The sequence below is a fragment of the Phalacrocorax carbo genome, unplaced genomic scaffold (assembly GCF_963921805.1).
Source record: "Phalacrocorax carbo unplaced genomic scaffold, bPhaCar2.1 SCAFFOLD_395, whole genome shotgun sequence".
In the NCBI taxonomy this organism is placed as follows: domain Eukaryota; kingdom Metazoa; phylum Chordata; class Aves; order Suliformes; family Phalacrocoracidae; genus Phalacrocorax; species Phalacrocorax carbo.
In genome coordinates, this window is record NW_026990487.1 from 1 (window position 1) to 19,451 (window position 19,451).

Here is a 19,451-nt window from a genome sequence, read left to right on the forward strand (position 1 = left end):
CTCCCAGTCCCTCCCAGCCCCCTCCCTGCGCCCCCCAGTCCCTCCCAGCCCCCTCCCAGCACCCCCCAGCCCCCTCCCAGCGGCCCCCAGTCCCTCCCAGCCCCCTCCCAGTGCCTCCCAGTCTCTCCCAGCGCCTCCCAGTCCCCTCCCAGTCCCCCCCCGGCCCCCCCGGTACCCGCGGGCAGCCCCGAGCAGGCGACGCCCTGGTCGGCGCCGTCGATGAAGTAGCGCAGGTCGCCGCGGGCCGAGCGCATCATCCCGATGCGGGAGCCCGTCCCCAGCGCGTCCAGGTCGCAGCCGTAGTTGTTGCGCATCGTGTTGCCGTCCTGCATGATGGCCGTCCCGCTGCGGGGGGGCGCGGGGGGGCGGGGGGGACACGGGGGGGACATGGGGGGCGGGGGGACACGGGGGGGCGGGGGGGACATGGGGGGACATGGGGGGGACATGGGGGGCGGGGGGACACGGGGGGCGGGGGGGACATGGGGGGGACATGGGGGGCGGGGGGACACGGGGGGCGGGGGGGACATGAGGGGACATGGGGGGCAGGGGGACACGGGGGGGCGGGGGGGACATGGGGGGACATGGGGGGCGGGGGGACACGGGGGGGCGGGGGGGACACGGGGACAAGGGGACATAGGGGGATACAGGGGGATACAGGGGGACAGGGGGAACACGGGGGGACATGGGGGGACATGGGGGGACGGGGGGCACGGGGGGGGACATGGGGGACGTGGGGGACATGGGGGGACATAGGGGGATACGGGGGGACATGGGGGGACACGGGGGGACGGGGGGGACAGGGGGGCACACGGGGGCGTGGGGGGCACACGGGGGGACATGGGGGGCGCGGGGGGCACGGGGGGGGACATGGGGGGACGGGGGGACATGGGCGGACACGGGGGGACATGGGGGGCACGGGGGGGGACATGGGGACATGGGGGGACATGGGGACACAGGGGGGCACGGGGGGACACGGGGGGACATGGGGGGCACGGGGGGCACGGGGGGGGACATGGGGACACGGGGGGGCACGGGGGGGCACGGGGGGGACATAGCAGGACACGGGGGGACATGGCGGGATACGGGGGGACACGGCCACATAGGGGGACACAGGGGGACACAGGGTGATGGGGGGACACAGGGACATGGGGGGACACAGGGACATGGGGGGACACAGGGAGACAGGGGGGACACAGGGGGGACATGGGGGGACATGGGGGGGACATGGGGGGATGGGGGACATGGGGGACAGGGGGACACAGGGACGCAGGGGAACATGGGGACACAGGGGAACGTGGGGATGGGGGACAAGGGGGGACACGGGAGGCATGGGGGGGACAGGGGGGACACGGGGAGGACAGGGGGACACAGGACACAGGGACACAGTGGGACACGGGGGGACAGGACACAGGACAGGGGGACACGGGGGACGTGGGGACGGGGGGACGTGGGGACACAGGGACATGGGGGGACAGAGGGACGGGGGGTGACACGGGGGGATGTGGGGGGACAGCGGGACATGGGGACATGAGGGTGACGCAAGGGGGACATGGGGGGACATGGGGGGGACATGGGGGGGACACGGGGGACGCGGGGACGGGGGGACACGGGGGGGACACGGGGGGGACACACCAAAGTTGGGGGCGGGACGGGACCCCAGGACACGGGGGGTCCCATCTGGGCACGATGCGGATGGTCCACGGGGGTGCTCGGGGGCAGACGGGACCCCCCGGGGGGGGACCCCCGGGTCAGAGGGGACCCCCCAGGGGGATCAAGGGCCCCCCCAGGGGACAGACGGGACCCCCAGGGTCAGAGGGCCCCCCCCAGGGGACAGACGGGACCCCTGCAGAGGAACCGAGGGGACCCCCTGGAGGACAAAGGGGACCCCCCGGGGTCAGAAGGGCCCCCCCCCAGGGTCAGAGAGGACCCCCAGGGGCACCGATGGGACCCCCTGGAGGACAAAGGGGCCCCCCTGGGGTCAGAGGGGACCCCCTGGAGGACAAAGGGGACCCCCCAGGGGTATCAAGGGCCCCCCCAGGGGACAAAGGGGACCCCCAGGGGCACTGATGGGACCCCCTGGAGGACAAAGGGCCCCCCCCGGGGTCAGAGGGGACCCCCTGGAGGACAAAGGGGGCCACCCAGGGGGATCAAGGGCACCCCCAGGGGACAGAGGGGCCCCCCCCAGGGGACAAAGGGGACCCCCAGGGGCACCGAGGGGCCCCCCCCAGGGGACAAAGGGGCCCCCCCGGGGTCAGAGGGGCCCCCCCGGGGCGCCCCCCCCCTCACCTCAGCATCCAGGTGTCGTAGTCGATGTCGGTCATGGTGTTGGGGAACTCCAGCTCCTCGGGGCGGATGGCGGTGACGCCTGCGGGGGGGCGGGGGGTGACAGGGGGCGCCCCGGGGGGCGGGCGGGGGGCGCAGGGGGTGGGGAGGGCTTTTGGGGGACCCCCCCGCGCCCCCTCTCACCCGCCTCGATGGAGCCCGACCAACGATCCACCATCTTCTGGATGACGATCTCAAAGAGCTCCCCGTCCCGCAGCGCCCTGGGGGAGACGGGGGGGGTCACCCCGAAACCCGGGGGGTCCCCGAAACCCGGGGGGGAACAGGGGGGTCCCTGGGAGGGGGGGGGAAGGGCAGAGGAAACACCCACACACCCCCCACCCAAGGTGGGTGCGGGGGTTATGGGCACCCCGAGGTGGTGGGGGAGAGTCGGGGGTGCGGGGGTGGGTTTGGGGGTGCTGGGGTGGGATTTGGGGGTGCGGGGGCGGGATTTGGGGGTGCTGGAGTGGGTTTGGGGGTGCGGGGGCGGGTTTGGGGGTGCAGGAGCTGGGTTTGGGGGTGCAGGGGCGGGATTTGGGGGTGCAGGGGCGGGATTTGGGGGTGCAGGGGCGGGATTTGGGGTGCGGGGGCGGGATTTGGGGGTGCGGGGGCGGGGTTTTGGGGTGCGGGGGGGTGGGTTTCGGGGGTCCCCTGACCCATTGGAGATGACGATGGCACCAATGAGCTCAGAGCAGCAGCCCTGGCGCGGGTCGGGGGAGGTGGGGCCGGCTTTGGGGGTCCCGGGGCCGGGTTTGGGGTCCCGGGGCCAGGTTTGGGGGTCCCGGGGCTGGGTTTGGGGGTCCCGGGGGGTGGGTTTCGGGGGTCCCCTGACCCATTGGAGATGACGATGGCACCAGTGAGCTCAGAGCAGCAGCCCTGGCGCGGGTCGGGGGAGGCAGGGCCGGGTTTGGGGTCCCGGGGCCGGGTCTGGGGGTGCCGGGGGGTGGGTTTCGGGGGTCCCCTGACCCATTGGAGATGACGATGGCACCAATGAGCTCAGAGCAGCAGCCCTGGCGCGGGTCGGGGGAGGCAGGGCCGGGTTTGGGGGTCCCGGGGCCAGGTTTGGGGGTCCCGGGGGGTGGGTTTGGGGGTCCCGGGGGGTGGGTTTGGGGGTCCCCTGACCCATTGGAGATGACGATGGCACCAATGAGCTCAGAGCAGCAGCCCTGGCGCGGGTCGGGGGAGGCAGGGCCGGGTTTGGGGGTCCCGGGGCCGGGTTGGGGGTCCCGGGGCCGGGTCTGGGGGTCCCGGGGGGTGGGTTTGGGGGTCCCGGGGCCGGGTCTGGGGGTCCCGGGGGGTGGGTTTGGGGTCCCCTGACCCATTGGAGATGACGATGGCACCAATGAGCTCAGAGCAGCAGCCCTGGCGCGGGTCGGGGGAGGCAGGGCCGGGTTTGGGGTCCCGGGGCCGGGTTGGGGGTCCCGGGGCCGGGTTTGGGGGTCCCGGGGCCGGGTCTGGGGGTGCCGGGGGGTGGGTTTGGGGGTCCCCTGACCGGTTGGAGATGACGATGGCGTCGTTGAACTCGGAGCGGCAGTTCTGGCGCAGGGCCGTGCGGCCGCCGTTGGTGATGACGGCGTTGCTGCCGTGCAGGCGGTGGAAGCGCAGGTCGCTGGCGGAGCCCCCCGGCGAGGGGCTTTCGGGGGACCCCGGCGTGGCCCCCTCGGAGCCGTCCCCCCCCGACGACGCCGAATCTGGGGGGGGGGGGCGGGCCCGGGGTGGTGGGGGGGGGTCGAACCGCTATATCGCGGGGTCCCGGCACCCCCCCCCCGCCCCGGTCTGACCAGGCACCCCCAAAAATGACCCCTGAACCCCTGTGTCCCCCGCAGACACCCCCTGAGGGGCCCAGGACCCCCAAACCCACCCCATGACCCCGCCAGGACCCCCAAACCCAGCCCCTGACACCCCAGGACCCCCAAACCCACCCCATGACCCCCCCAGGACCCCCAAATGCACCCCGTGACCCCCCCAAGCCCCCCAAACCCACCCCCTGACGCCCCCAGGACCCCCATACACAGCCCCTGATGTCCCCAGGCCCCCCCCAAACCCAGCCTCTGACGCCCCCAGGCCCCCCAAACCCAGCCCCGTGACACCCCCAAACCCCCCAAACCCACCCCACACACCCCCAAACCCCCCAAACCCAGCCCCTGACACCCCCAAACCCCCCAAACCCAGCCCCTGACGCCCCAAAGCCCCCCCAAACCCTGCCCCTGAGACCCCCAGGACCTCCAAACCCAGCCCCTGATGTCCCCAGGCCCTCCCAAACCCAGCCCCTGATGCCCCCGAGCCCCCCAAACACAGCCCCTGACGCCCCCAGGACCCCCAAACGGAGCCCCTGATGCCCCCGAGCCCCCCAAACCCACCCCCTGACACTCCCAGGACCCCCAAACCGAGACCCTGACGCCCCCAGGACCCCCAAACCCAGCCCCTAACACCCCCAGGACCCCCAAACCCAGCCCCTAACACCCCCAGGACCCCCAAACCCAGCCCCTTGATGCCCCCAAGCCCCCCAAACCTCCCCCCTGACACCCCCAGCCCTCCCAAACCCAGCCCCTAACACCCCAAAGCCCCCCCAAACCCAGCCCCTGATGCCCCCAGGCCCCCCCCAAACCCAGCCCGACACCCCTGAGCCCCCCCAAACCCAGCCCCTAACGCCCCCAGGCCCCCCAAACCTCCCCCCTGACACCCCCAGGACCCCCAAACCCAGCCCCTAACGCCCCCAGGCCCCCCAAACCCATCCCCTGACACCCCCAGCCCCCCCAAACCCAGCCCCTAACGCCCCCAGGCCCCCCAAACCCATCCCCTGACACCCCCAGCCCCCCCAAACCCAGCCCCTAACACCCCAAAGCCCCCCCAAACCCAGCCCCTGACGCCCCCAGGACCCCCAAACCTCCCCCCTAACACCCCAAAGCCCCCCCAAACCCAGCCCCTGACGCCCCCAGGACCCCCAAACCTCCCCCCTGACACCCCCAGGACCCCCAAACCCAGCCCCTGACGCCCCCAGCCCCCCCAAACCCCCCCCAGCACCCCGTTTCCCCCCCCCCCGGGGCGGGGGCTCACCGCCCTCCTCCACGATGGTGGCCTGGGCGGCCTGCCCGTAGAGGTCCACCACGGCGTAGACGTTGGGGGGCACGTTCCAGGCGGCGGGGCCCTGCGCCGCCCCGTTGACGAAGAAGTGGAGGGTCCCGTCGTCCCTGCGCACCACCCCCACCGTGTCCCCCGCCTGCGGGGGGGGGTCGGCGTCACCCGGGGAGGGGCCGGGGGGGGCCGGGGGGGGCCTGGGGGGGTCTGGGGGTCTGGGGGCGGGGGGACACACCCACCTTGAGGCGGTCGAGGTTGTGGCCGTACTCGTCGAGGACGGTGGTGCCGTTGTGCATCACCCCGTTCCCCGTCATCATCCACGTGCCTGCAGGGACGGGGACGGGGTCGGCCACGCGGGACGGGGGCCCCGGGGGGGGCCACGGACACCTGGGGGGGGCCACGGACACCTGGGGGGGGGCTATAGACACCTGGGGGGGGGCTATGGATACCTGGGGGGGGCCACGGACACCTGGGGGGGGCCGGGGACACCTGGGGGGGGGCTATGGACACCTGGGGGGGGGCTACGGACACCTGGGGGGGGCCACGGACACCTGGGGGGGGCCGGGGACACCTGGGGGGGGGCTATGGACACCTGGGGGGGGGCTATGGATACCTGGAGGGGGCTATGGATACCTGGGGGGGGCTACGGACACCTGGGGGGGGGGCTACGGACACCTGGGGGGGGGCTTCGGACACCTGGGGGGGGGCTACGGACACCGGGGGGGGGGCTACGGACACCGGGGGGACACCGTGGGGTGGCCAGGGACACCTGGGGACACCATAGAGGGGACGGGGACACCTTGGGGGGGGCCATGGGGGGGCCATGGACACCTGGGGGACACCCTAGAACACCTGGGGGACACCGTGGGGGGGACGGGGACATTCTGGGGTTGTTGGGGACACTCTGGGGACACTCTGGGGGGGGGGGAACCTCATAGGAACCCCTTGGAGACCTCAGGGACCCCTTGGAGACCTCGGGGACCCCGTGGAGACCTCGGGGACCCACCTCAGCGCAGGTTGGTCATGGCGGAGGGAGACGGGGGTGGGGGGGTCATGGGTGTTGACCCCGTGGAGACCTTGGACACCCCATGGAGACCTTGGGGACCCCTTGGGGACATCCAGGACCCACCTGAGTGCAGGTTGGTCATGGCGGCGGGAGATGGAGGGTCGGGGGGGGTCATGGGTGTTGACCCCATGGAGACCTCAGGGACCCCACAGAGACCTTGGGGACCCCATGGAGACCTTGGGGACCCCTCGGGGACCCACCTCAGCGCAGGTTGGTGATGGTGGAGGGAGACGGGGGTGGGCGGGGTCATGGGTGTTGACCCCATAGAGACCTTGGACACCCCATGGAGACCTTGGACACCCCATGGAGACCTCGGGGACCCCATGGAGACCTCGGGGACCCACCTGAGCACAGGTTGGTCATGGTGGAGGGAGACGGGGGGTGGGCGGGGTCATGGGTGTTGACCCCATGGAGACCTTGGACACCCCATGAAGACCTTGGGCACCCCACAGAGACCTTGGACACCCCATGGAGACCTCGGGGACCCCATGGAGACCTCGGGGACCCACCTGAGTGCAGGTTGGTCATGGCGGCGGGAGATGGAGGGTCGGGGGGGTCATGGGTGTTGACCCCATGGAGACCTCAGGGACCCCACAGAGACCTTGGGGACCCCATGGAGACCTTGGACACCCCATGGAGACCTCGGGGACCCACCTCAGCGCAGGTTGGTGATGGTGGAGGGAGACGGGGGTGGGCGGGGTCATGGGTGTTGACCCCATAGAGACCTTGGACACCCCATGGAGACCTCGGGGACCCCATGGAGACCTCGGGGACCCCATGGAGACCTCGGGGACCCACCTGAGCACAGGTTGGTCATGGTGGAGGGAGACGGGGGGTGGGCGGGGTCATGGGTGTTGACCCCATGGAGACCTTGGACACCCCATGAAGACCTTGGGGACCCCACAGAGACCTCGGGGACCCCACAGAGACCTCGGGGACCCACCTGAGTGCAGGTTGGTCATGGCGGCGGGAGATGGAGGGTCGGGGGGGTCATGGGTGTTGACCCCATGGAGACCTCAGGGACCCCATAGAGACCTTGGGGACCCCATGGAGACCTTGGACACCCCATGGAGACCTCGGGGACCCCTCGGGGACCCACCTCAGCGCAGGTTGGTGATGGTGGAGGGAGACGGGGGTGGGCGGGGTCATGGGTGTTGACCCCATAGAGACCTTGGACACCCCATGGAGACCTTGGACACCCCATGGAGACCTCGGGGACCCACCTGAGCACAGGTTGGTCATGGTGGAGGGAGACGGGGGGTGGGCGGGGTCATGGGTGTTGACCCCATGGAGACCTTGGACACCCCATGAAGACCTTGGACACCCCGTGGAGACCTTGGGGACCCCTCGGGGACCCACCTCAGCACAGGTTGGTGATGGTGGAGGGAGACGGGGGTGGGCGGGGTCATGGGTGTTGACCCCATGGAGACCTTGGACACCCCACGGAGACCTCGGGGACCCCTCGGGGACCCACCTGAGCGCAGGTTGGTCATGGTGGAGGGCAGCTGGAGGTAGGCGGGGTTGTGGGTGGTCACCCCGATCTCGATGGACCCCGCCCACTTGTCCACCATCTTGTCGATGCGCACCTGGAAGAGCTCGTTGTCCCGCAGCGCCCGGGCGCTCAGCACCACCCCGTGGTTGAAGTCGTCCGTCGCGCTGGGGGGGGACACGCGGCGTCACCGCGGGCGGGGGGGCCACGGCGGGTGCCTCGGCTCGGCGGGGACACCGGGGACACGGGGACACGGGGAGACCGGGGGTGGGGACACGGGGACACCGGGGACACGGGGACACGGGGACACGGGGACACGGGGAGACCGGGGGTGGGGACACGGGGACACCAGGGGTGGGGACACGGGGACACCAGGGGTGGGGACACCGGGGGTGGGGACACGGGGACACTGGGGACACGGGGACACCAGGGGTGGGGACACCGGGGGTGGGGACACGGGGACACCGGGGGTGGGGACACGGGGACACGGGGACACCAGGGGTGGGGACACGGGGACACCAGGGGTGGGGACACCGGGGGTGGGGACACGGGGACACTGGGGACACGGGGACACCGGGACACCAGGGGTGGGGACATGGGGACACCGGGGGTGGGGACACGGGGACACTGGGGACACGGGGACACTGGGGACACGGGGACACGGGGACACCAGGGGTGGGGACACCAGGGGTGGGGACACGGGGACACCAGGGGTGGGGACACGGGGACACCAGGGGTGGGGACACGGGGACACCACGTCATGGGGACACCATGGGTGGGGACACGGGGACACCACGTCATGGGGACACCATGGGTGGGGACACGGGGACACCAGGGGTGGGGACACGGGGACACCAGGTCATGGGGACACCGGGGGTGGGGACACGGGGACACCACGTCATGGGGACACCAGCGGTGGGGACACGGGGACACCACGTCATGGGGACACCAGGGGTGGGGACACGGGGACACCAGGTGTGGGGACACGGGGACACCACGTCATGGGGACACCAGGTGTGGGGACACGGGGACACCACGTCATGGGGACACCAGGGGTGGGGACACGGGGACACCAGGGGTGGGGACACCGGGGGTGGGGACACGGGGACACCAGGTCATGGGGACACCAGCGGTGGGGACACGGGGACACCAGGTGTGGGGACACCGGGGGTGGGGACACGGGGACACCAGGTCATGGGGACACCAGCGGTGGGGACATGGGGACACCAGGGGTGGGGACACCGGGGGTGGGGACACGGGGACACCAGGGGTGGGGACATGGGGACACCGGGGGTGGGGACACGGGGACACCACGTCATGGGGACACCAGGGGTGGGGACACCGGGGGTGGGGACACGGGGACACCAGGGGTGGGGACACGGGGACACCAGGTCATGGGGACACCAGGGGTGGGGACACGGGGACACCAGGTCATGGGGACACGGGGACACCAGGGACACCACGTCTGTGGGGACACGAGGGTTGGACCCCCCCAAATCACAAGAGGCGCGGTCCCTCGCTGCAACCACAAGCCCATCTACACCCCCCTCATCCCCCGTCCCCAAGCCCCTCCCCACACCCCCAGAGCCCCCCAGACCCCCCAGACCCCCCCTGAGCCCCCAGACCCCCCCCCCCCAGACCCCCCCAGAGCCCCCGCGTCGCTCACTGGGGCCGCAGAGCCGTGCGTCCCTCGTTGACGACGGCCGCCTTCTGCCCGCAGTTGGGGTGGAAGAGGAGGCGGGGGGCGGGCGGGGGGCCGGCGGGGGGCCCGGCGGGGGGCTGAGGGGCGGCGGGGGGTCGCCGGCCCCCCTCGGGGGACAGCGCCCGCAGGATGGCGTTGTTGCGCCGCAGGCGGTCGCTGTGGTTGTGGTTGTGGACGATGGTCACCTTCACGGCCATCCCGTAGAGGTCCACCACGCCGTAGACCACCAACGGCGTCAGCGTCGTCGCCACCCCTGGGGGCGGGGCAGGGGGCGTCAGTGGGGCACCCCGACCCCGCGGGGTCATGGGGCGCCAACGTTGGGGTCACCCCGGCCACGGGGACGCCCCCAGGGGCCATTTTGGGGTCCCCCGGTCATGGGGTGCCAACATTGGGGTCACCCCAGCCACGGGGACATCCCCAGGAGCCATTTTGGGGTCCCCTGGTCATGGGGTGCCAATGTTGGGGTCACCCTGGCCATGGGGACGCCCCCAGGGGCCGTTTTGGGGTCCCCCGGTCATGGGGTGCCAACGTTGGGGTCACCCCGGCCACGGGGACGCCCCCAGGGGCCATTTTGGGGTCCCCCGGTCATGGGGTGCCAATGTTGGGGTCACCCTGGCCACAGGGACGCCCCCAGGGGCCATTTTGGGGTCCCCCGGTCATGGGGTGCCAACATTGGGGTCACCCCGGCCACGGGGACGCCCCCAGGGGCCATTTTGGGGTCCCCCGGTCATGGGGTGCCAACATTGGGGTCACCCCGGCCACAGGGACGCCCCCAGGAGCCATTTTGGGGTCCCCCGGTCATGGGGTGCCAATGTTGGGGTCACCCTGGCCACGGGGACGCCCCCAGGGGCCATTTTGGGGTCCCCCGGTCATGGGGTGCCAACATTGGGGTCACCCCGGCCACGGGGACGCCCCCAGGGGCCATTTTGGGGTCCCCCGGTCATGGGGTGCCAACATTGGGGTCACCCCGGCCACAGGGATGCCCCCAGGAGCCATTTTGGGGTCCCCCGGTCATGGGGTGCCAACGTTGGGGTCACCTCGGCCATGGGGACGCCCCCAGGAGCCATTTTGGGGTCCCCCGGTCATGGGGTGCCAACATTGGGGTCACCCCGGCCATGGGGACGCCCCCAGGGGCCATTTTGGGGTCCCCCGGTCATGGGGTGCCAACGTTGGGGTCACCCCGGCCATGGGGACGCCCCCAGGGGCCATTTTGGGGTCCCCCGGTCATGGGGTGCCAACATTGGGGTCACCCCGGCCATGGGGACGCCCCCAGGAGCCATTTTGGGGTCCCCCGGTCATGGGGCGTCAACACTGGGGTCACCCTGGCCATGGGGACGCCCCCAGGAGCCATTTTGGGGTCCCCCGGTCATGGGGTGCCAACGTTGGGGTCACCCCGGCCATGGGGACGCCCCCAGGGGCCATTTTGGGGTCCCCCGGTCATGGGGTGCCAACGTTGGGGTCACCCTGGCCACAGGGACGCCCCCAGGAGCCATTTTGGGGTCCCCCAGTCATGGGGTGCCAACATTGGGGTCACCCCAGCCACGGGGACGCCCCCAGGGGCCATTTTGGGGTCCCCCGGTCATGGGGTGCCAACGTTGGGGTCACCCCGGCCACGGGGACGCCCCCAGGGGCCATTTTGGGGTCCCCCGGTCATGGGGTGCCAACATTGGGGTCACCCTGGCCACAGGGACGCCCCCAGGAGCCATTTTGGGGTCCCCCGGTCATGGGGTGCCAACATTGGGGTCACCCCGGCCACGGGGACGCCCCCAGGGGCCATTTTGGGGTCCCCCGGTCATGGGGTGCCAACATTGGGGTCACCCCGGCCATGGGGACGCCCCCAAGACCCACCTCGGTGGCCCCATCTTCCCCCCCCTCCCAGGGTGTCAATTCGGGGAGACGCCCCCGGGGGGAGCCTGTGCGTAACAGGGTGCCCCCCCCCGCCCCCCAGGGTGCCCCCCCGCCCCCCCGGGGCCCCCCCCGCCCCCCAGGGTGCCCCCCGGGGCCCCCCCGCGCCCCCCCGGGGCCCCCCCGCGCCCCCCAACCTTGGTCGATGCCGTTGATGTAGAAGTGGAGGGCGTTGTTGGCCTTCCTCGTCAGCCCGATGTGGTCCCCCTCCTGCGGGGGGGGGGGGGGACACGGACGGACACACGGACACGGGTGTCAACACGGCCCCCCGCCCTGCCCCCCCCCACAATCTGAGCTGGGGGTGTTGGGAGCCCCCCCCAACCCCCCCCGCGGTGTCCTCAAGGCATTGTGGGGGGGAAGTGGGGGGCGTTAGTGTGACCCCCTGCCCCCCCAAACCCCCACAGGGGACAGGAGGGACACGGGGGGGGGATTTTGGGGTGCAAAGGGGGGGGACGGGGACATTGCTGGGAGCCCCCCCAAACCCCCACAGGGGACAGGAGGGACACGGGGAGGGGATTTTGGGGTGCAAAGGGGGGGGACGGGGACATTGCTGGGAGCCCCCCCAAACCCCCACAGGGGACAGGAGGGACACGGGGTGGGATTTTGGGGTGCAAAGGGGGGGGGTACATTGCTGGGAGCCCCCCCAAAACCCCCACACGGGACAGGAGGGACACAGGGGGGGGATTTTGGGGTGCAAAGGGGGGGGGACATTGCTGGGAGCCCCCCCAAAAGCCCCACAGGGGACAGGAGGGACACAGGGGGGGGATTTTGGGGTGCAAAGGGGGGGGGACATTGCTGGGAGCCCCCCCAAACCGCCACAGGGGACAGGAGGGACACGGGGGGGGGATTTTGGGGTGCAAAGGGGGGGGGGACACATTGCTGGGAGCCCCCCCAAACCCCCACAGGGGACAGGAGGGACACGGGGGGGATTTTGGGGTGCAAAGGGGGGGGGACATTGCTGGGAGCCCCCCCAAAAGCCCCACAGGGGACAGGAGGGACACAGGGGGGGGATTTTGGGGTGCAAAGGGGGGGGGACATTGCTGGGAGCCCCCCCAAACCGCCACAGGGGACAGGAGGGACACGGGGGGGGGATTTTGGGGTGCAAAGGGGGGGGGGACACATTGCTGGGAGCCCCCCCAAACCCCCACAGGGGACAGGAGGGACACGGGGGGGGGATTTTGGGGTGCAAAGGGGGGGGGACATTGCTGGGAGCCCCCCCAAACCCCCACAGGGGACAGGAGGGACACGGGGGGGGGATTTTGGGGTGCAAAGGGGGGGGGCACACATTGCTGTGGGGCCCCCCACTCGATTTTGGGGGTGCCGGGGGGGGTCACAGTTGGGGGTTCTCTCCCCATTTCGCGTGCCCCGGGTGGTTTGGAGTGGGGGGTGCCCCCCTGACTTTGGGGTGGCGGGGGTGGGGCCGGCGTGGGGGGGTCCCCCCGGGTTTTGGGGGGCGCCGGGGGGGCACCTGCAGCTCGTCGAGGCTGAACTCGCAGTACTCGCGCCGCGTCCCCTTCCCGTTGGTGAGGATCCCGCAGCCGCTCATCATGATGGTGCCTGGGGGGGGGGGCACGCAGAAACGGGGGGTCTTGGGGGGGCCCAGGCAGCCAGAGGGGCCCCCACCCCCATTTCAGGGGCACCCAGGGGCGCCCCCACCCCCATTTTGGGGGTTCCCTGGTGTCCCAGCACCCACCCTAATCCCAACCACCAGCTCCGGGGGTCGCCCTCTCTCCACTCTGGGGGGGCCCCAGGCACTTGGGGGGGTCCCCATCCCCATTTTGGGGGGACCCAGGCACCCAGGGGAGCCCCCACCCCAATTTTGGGGGGTCCCAGGCACCCAGGGGCGCCCCCACCCCCACATTTTGGGGGGACCCTGGTGTCCCAGCACCCACATTAATCCCAACCACCAGTTCCTGGGGTCCCTCCCCCCCACTCTCATTTTGGGGGGACCCATGTGCCCAGGGGGTCCCCACCCCCATTTTGGGGGGACCCAGGCATCCAGGCGAGCCCCCACCCCAATTTTGGGGGGTCCCAGGCACCCAGGGGCGCCCCCACCCCCATATTTTGGGGGGACCCTGGTGTCCCAGCGCCCACCCTAATCCCAACCACCAGCTCCGGGGGTCACCCTCTCTCCACTCTGGGGGGGCCCCAGGCACTTGGGGGGGTCCCCATCCCCATTTTGGGGGGACCCAGGCATCCAGGCGAGCCCCCACCCCAATTTTGGGGGGTCCCAGGCACCCAGGGGTGCCCCCACCCCCATATTTTGGGGGGACCCTGGTGTCCCAGCACCCACATTAATCCCAACCACCGGTTCCTGGGGTCCCTCCCCCCCAATCTCATTTTGGGGGGACCCATGTGCCCAGGGGGTCCCCACCCCCATTTTGGGGAGACCCAGGCATCCAGGCGAGCCCCCACCCCAATTTTGGGGGGTCCCAGGCACCCAGGGGCACCCCCACCCCCATATTTTCGGGGTTCCCTGGTGTCCCAGCACCCACCCTAATCCCAACCACCAGCTCCGGGGGTCGCCCTCCCTCCACTCTGGGGGGGCCCCAGGCACTCGGGGGGGTCCCCACCCCCGTTTTGGGGGGACCCAGGCATCCAGGGGAGACCCCACTCCCATTTTGGGGGGTCCCAGGCACCCAGGGGTGCCCCCACCCCATATTTTGGGGGTTCCCTGGTGTCCCAGCACCCACACTAATCCCAACCACCAGCTCCGGGGGTCGCCCTCCCTCCACTCTGGGGGGCCCCAGGCACACGGCGGGGTCCCCACCCCCATTTTGGGGGGACCCAGGCATCCAGGGGAGACCCCACCCCAATTTTGGGGGGTCCCAGGCACCCAGGGGCGCCCCCACCCCCATATTTTGGGGGTTCCCTGGTGTCCCAGCACCCACACTAATCCCAACCACCAGCTCCGGGGGTCACCCTCTCTCCACTCTGGGGGGGCCCCAGGCACTTGGGGGGGTCCCCATCCCCATTTTGGGGGGACCCAGGCATCCAGGCGAGCCCCCACCCCAATTTTGGGGGGTCCCAGGCACCCAGGGGTGCCCCCACCCCCATATTTTGGGGGGACCCTGGTGTCCCAGCACCCACACTAATCCCAACCACCAGCTCCGGGGGTCCCTCCGCCCCTCCCTGGGGGTCCCCAGGCGCGCGGGGGGGGTACCCCAGTTCCGGGGGGGGTACCCCAGTTCCGGGGGGGGTACCCCAGTTCCGGGGGGCTCACCGGAGCGGAGGTTGGTCATGGTGGCGGGGTACTCGAGGCTGTTGGGGTTATGCGCCGTCACCCCGATCTCGATGGAGCCCGACCATTTGTCCACCAGTTTGTCGATGCGGATCTGGGGGGGGGGGGGCTGGGTGAGGGGGAGGGGGGACCCCCAAAACCCCCACACCCCCCCCCAGAGTCCCCGGACACCCCAGGGATCCGCCCCACAGTGCACCCAGTTGCTCTCCCTGACCCCCAAAATGTCCCCCTGACCCCCCCACACCCCCGTGATCCCCAAAATGTCCCCGAGAGCCCCCCAGAATCCCCCAAGACCCCCCCAGAATCCCCCCCCAGGCCCCCAAAATGTCCCCAAGAGCCCCCCAGAATCCCCCAAGACCCCCAAAATGTCCCCGAGAGCCCCCCAGAATCCCCCAAGACCCCCCCAGAATCCCCCAAGACTCCCAAAATGTCCCCGAGAGCCCCCCAGAATCCCCCAAGACCCCCCCAGAATCCCCCAAGACTCCCAAAATGTCCCCACGACCCCCCCAGAATCCCCCAGGCCCCCCCAGAATCCCCCAGGCCCCCCCAGAATGTCCCCGGGAGCCCCCGACCCCCCCCAGGCCCCCAAAATGTCCCCGGGAGCCCCCCCAGAATCCCCCACGACCCCCGACACCCCCCCAGGACCCCCCAAAAGGCCGCCAGGATGCTCTCAAGACCCCTATAAGACCCCCCAGGACCCCCTTAGGACCCCCAAAAGGTCGCCAGGACTTTTTTAAGACCCCCAAAACCCTAAAAGGGCCCCCAGTATGTGCTCAAGACCCATATAAGACCCGTTACGACCCCCCCAAAAGGTCCCCAAGATCCCGCTAAGACCCCCAGAAGCCCCCAAAGTGCCCCCAGGATGCCCCCAAGACCCCTACAGGACCCCCCTGGATCCCCTTAGGCCCCCCCAGGACCCCCCAAAAGGTCCCCAGGACCACTTTAAGACCCCCAAAAGCCCCCTATAGGACCCCAGGATGCCCTCAAGACCCCTACAGGACCCCCCTGGATCCCCTTAGGCCCCCCCAGGACCACTTTAAGACCCCCAAAAGCCCCCTATAGGACCCCAGGATGCTCTCAACACCCCTACAGGACCCCCACAGATCTGCTTAGGCCCCCCCAGGACCACTTTAAGACCCCCAAAAGCCCCCTATAGGACCCCAGGATGCTCTCAACACTCCTACAGGACCCCCCTGGATCCCCTTAGGCCCCCCCAGGACCACTTTAAGACCCCCAAAAGCCCCCTATAGGACCCCAGGATGTCCTCAAGACCCCTACAGGACCCCCACGGATCCCCTTAGGCCCCCCCAGGACCACTTTAAGACCCCCAAAAGCCCCCTATAGGACCCCAGGATGCTCTCAACACCCCTACAGGACCCCCCTGGATCCCCTTAGGCCCCCCCGAGGACCCCTTTAAGACCCCCAAAAGCCCCCTAGAGGACCCCAGGATGCCCTCAACACCCCTACAGGACCCCCCTGGATCCCCTTAGGCCCCCCCAGGACCCCCCTGAATCCCCTTAGGCCCCCCCAGGACCCCCCAAAAGGTCCCGAGGACCCCTTTAAGATCCCCAAAAGCCCCCTATAGGACCCCAGGATGCCCCCAAGACCCCTACAGGACCCCCCTGGATCCCCTTAGGCCCCCCCAGGACCACTTTAAGACCCCCAAAAGCCCCCTATAGGACCCCAGGATGCCCTCAAGACCCCTACAGGACCCCCACGGATCCCCTTAGGCCCCCCCAGGACCCCCCAAAAGGTCCCGAGGACCCCTTTAAGACCCCCAAAAGCCCCCTATAGGACCCCAGGATGCTCTCAACACCCCTACAGGACCCCCCTGGATCCCTTTAGGCCCCCCCGAGGACCTCTTTAAGACCCCCAAAAGCCCCCTTAGGCCCCCCAGGATGCCCTCAAGACCCCTACAGGACCCCCCCCGACCCCCTTAGGCCCCCCCTGACCCCCGGGCCGGCCCCCCCGGGGCACCTCGAACATCTCCCCGTCGCGGAGGGGCCGGTTGGTGAGCACGACGCCGTTGTTGAACTCGTCGAGGGGCCGCCGGCGCTCGGCCGTCTTGTGCCCGTTGCTGAGCTTGATGAGGGCCCCGCACTTCTCGTGGAACAGCAGCGCCTCATTGGACAGCGGAGCCCCCGGCCCCGCCCACGCCGCGCCTGCGGGTGGGGCTGCTTAGGCCACGCCCACTCCGGGAGGGGCCGCGCCCTCCGGGAAGCGCCACGCCCTTCAAAGGAACACGCCCCTCCCTTCCCCTCATCTATCCATTAGAGCTGGGAAGCTCCGCCCCCGGCATTGGCCACACCCCCCCCGAGGTCAGCCACACCCGTGAGGTAGGCCACACCCTTATTTAAACAGGCCACGCCCACCAAGACAAACCACACCCACCAAAGCACCTATTTTTCTACTGTTTTGCACAAAAAAATGCAGGGAAGGCTCCACCCCTGTGGCCTGCCACGCCCCCAGAAGCCACGCCCCCAGAAGCCGCCTACCAAATAGGCCACACCCCCTACAAGAGCCCCCACCCCCACGAAAGGCCACGCCCCTCCAAGATGCCCCACCCACTCCCCACAGCAGCAGGTGGGGATAGCAAAGACCCCGCCCCCCCAGGAATGGTCACACCCCCTGGGGGACAAGCCCCACCCACTCCCACTTGCAGGTGGGGCTGCCCATGGCCCCGCCCCCGTGCCAGGCCCCGCCCCCGTGCCAGGCCCCGCCCCCTGTCACTCACCGCCCTCAGGGGGGTCGAGGCTGTCGGGGAACTTGTCGGGGCGGGGCTGGGCCCGGGGCGGGGCCGGGGCGGGGGGCAGCGCTGTGGGGGGGCGACAGACACAGGGCACACCAGTAACCCCAGTGCTCCCAGTAACAACCCCCAGGGCTCCCAAAGCCCCTTCCCACATCCCCAGCCCCCCTCTCCCCCCCCAATCCCCCCCCCCCGACCACGGGCCCCACCAAAACAGCCCCCAGTCCCCCAAATCCCCCTCCCCATCGCCCCCAGCCCCCAAATACCCCCTCCTGCCCCCCAAATCCCCCTCCCCAGTGCCCCCACCCCCAGATACCCCCTCCTGCCCCCCAAATCCCCCTCCCCAGCCCCCAAATCCCTCCCCAGTGCCCCCAGCCCCCAAATACCCCTCCCCATCCCCAAATACCTCCCCCTGCCCCCCAATACCCCTCCCCAGCACCCTCAGCACCCCAAATCCCCCCTCCCCATCCCCTCCAGCCCCCTCCCTACCCCAAAATACCCCCCAAGCCTCCCTCCCCATCCCCCCAAGCCCCCTCCCCAGCCCCCAAATCCCCTCCCTGCCCCCCAAGCCCCCACCCCATCACGCCAAACCCCCTCCCTATCAAGCCAAGCCCCTTCCGCAGCCCCCCAAGTCCCCTCCCCATCACACCAAGCCCCCTCCCCAGCCCCCCAAGTCCCCCCCGCAGCCCCCCAAGCCCCCTCCCCATCACCCCAAGCCCCCTCCCCACCCCCCCCAAGCCCCCCTCCCCATCACCCCAAGCCCCCTCCCCATCACCCCAAGCCCCCTCCGCAGCCCTCCAAGCCCCCTCCGCAGCCCCCCCCAAGCCCCCTCCGCAGCCCCCCCAAGCCCCCTCCCCATCACCCCAAGCCCCCTCCCCACCACCCCAAGCCCCCTCCGCAGCCCTCCAAGCCCCTCCCCACCACCCCAAGCCCCCTCCGCAGCCCTCCAAGCCCCTCCCCACCACCCCAAGCCCCCTCCGCAGCCCCCCAAGCCCCCTCCCCATCACCCCAAGCCCCCTCCCCACCACCCCCAAGCCCCCTCCCCACCACCCCAAGCCCCCTCCGCAGCCCTCCAAGCCCCCTCCCCATCACCCCAAGCCCCCTCCGCAGCCCCCCCAAGCCCCCCTCCCCACCACCCCAAGCCCCCTCCCCAGCCCCCCAAGCCCCCCTCCCCATCACCCCAAGCCCCCTCCCCACCACCCCAAGCCCCCTCCCCATCACCCCAAGCCCCCCTCCCCACCCCCCCCAAGCCCCCTCCCCATCCCCCCAAGCCCCCCTCCCCACCACCCCCAAGCCCCCTCCCCCCAATTACCCGGCAGGGGGGGTGGGTACCGGCGGTAAGGGGGGGGCCGGGGGGGGTCCAGCCACCTCGGGGGGGACGACGGTGACCTGGGTACATTTCCCATAGAGATCCACCACGGCCCAAACGCGGGGGGGGAGCCCGGCCCGCCGCCACCCCCCAGTCGCGACCGTTCACACCAAAGCCGTAACTCCCCTCCGGGGGTCGCCTGGACCCCCCGACGCGATCCCCTTCCCCTAAAGCGTCTAAATCCGGCCCAAAATCTTCCCGTAAGGAGCGGCCCGTCGCGGAGGACGGAACAACCGGAGACGACCCAGGAGCCGCCGCGGAGGCCGGTGGCGCTGCTGGGGAAATCCAGCTCGGCCGGATCGAGAGCCGTCACCCCCCACCCTCCGATGGAGCCGCTCCAGGAGTTCACCTGCGCGGGGGGGGGCACGGCCGGGAGAGGGTCAGCGGGGTGCCCGGGGGAGGGGGGAGGGTCAGCGGGGCGCCCGGGGGGGAGGGGGAGGGTCAGCGGGGCGCCCAGTCCCCCCAGTTACCCCCAACCCCCTTCTCCCGGTCCCCCCAGTGACCCCAACCCCCTTCTCCCAGTTACCGCCAGTTAC

The 19,451-nt window shown here is 71.0% G+C and overlaps 1 protein-coding gene across 1 annotated transcript; it reads right to left on the reverse strand.

Moving 5' to 3' along the window:
- Positions 1–175: 175 nt before the first annotated feature.
- Positions 176–19,250, reverse strand: NEURL4 (neuralized E3 ubiquitin protein ligase 4; the record flags this gene model as incomplete). Its single annotated transcript, XM_064440387.1, has 14 exons — positions 18,879–19,250; positions 17,535–17,615; positions 16,778–16,962; positions 14,783–14,894; positions 13,028–13,116; positions 11,697–11,769; positions 9,619–9,907; positions 7,938–8,119; positions 5,637–5,722; positions 5,377–5,539; positions 3,812–4,010; positions 2,467–2,543; positions 2,287–2,365; positions 176–345 (listed from the first exon to the last, which is right to left on the reverse strand). Coding segments are annotated over exons 1-14 (1,852 nt in total), but the record flags the coding sequence as incomplete, so codon positions are not given.
- Between the last annotated feature and the right edge of the window lie 201 nt (positions 19,251–19,451).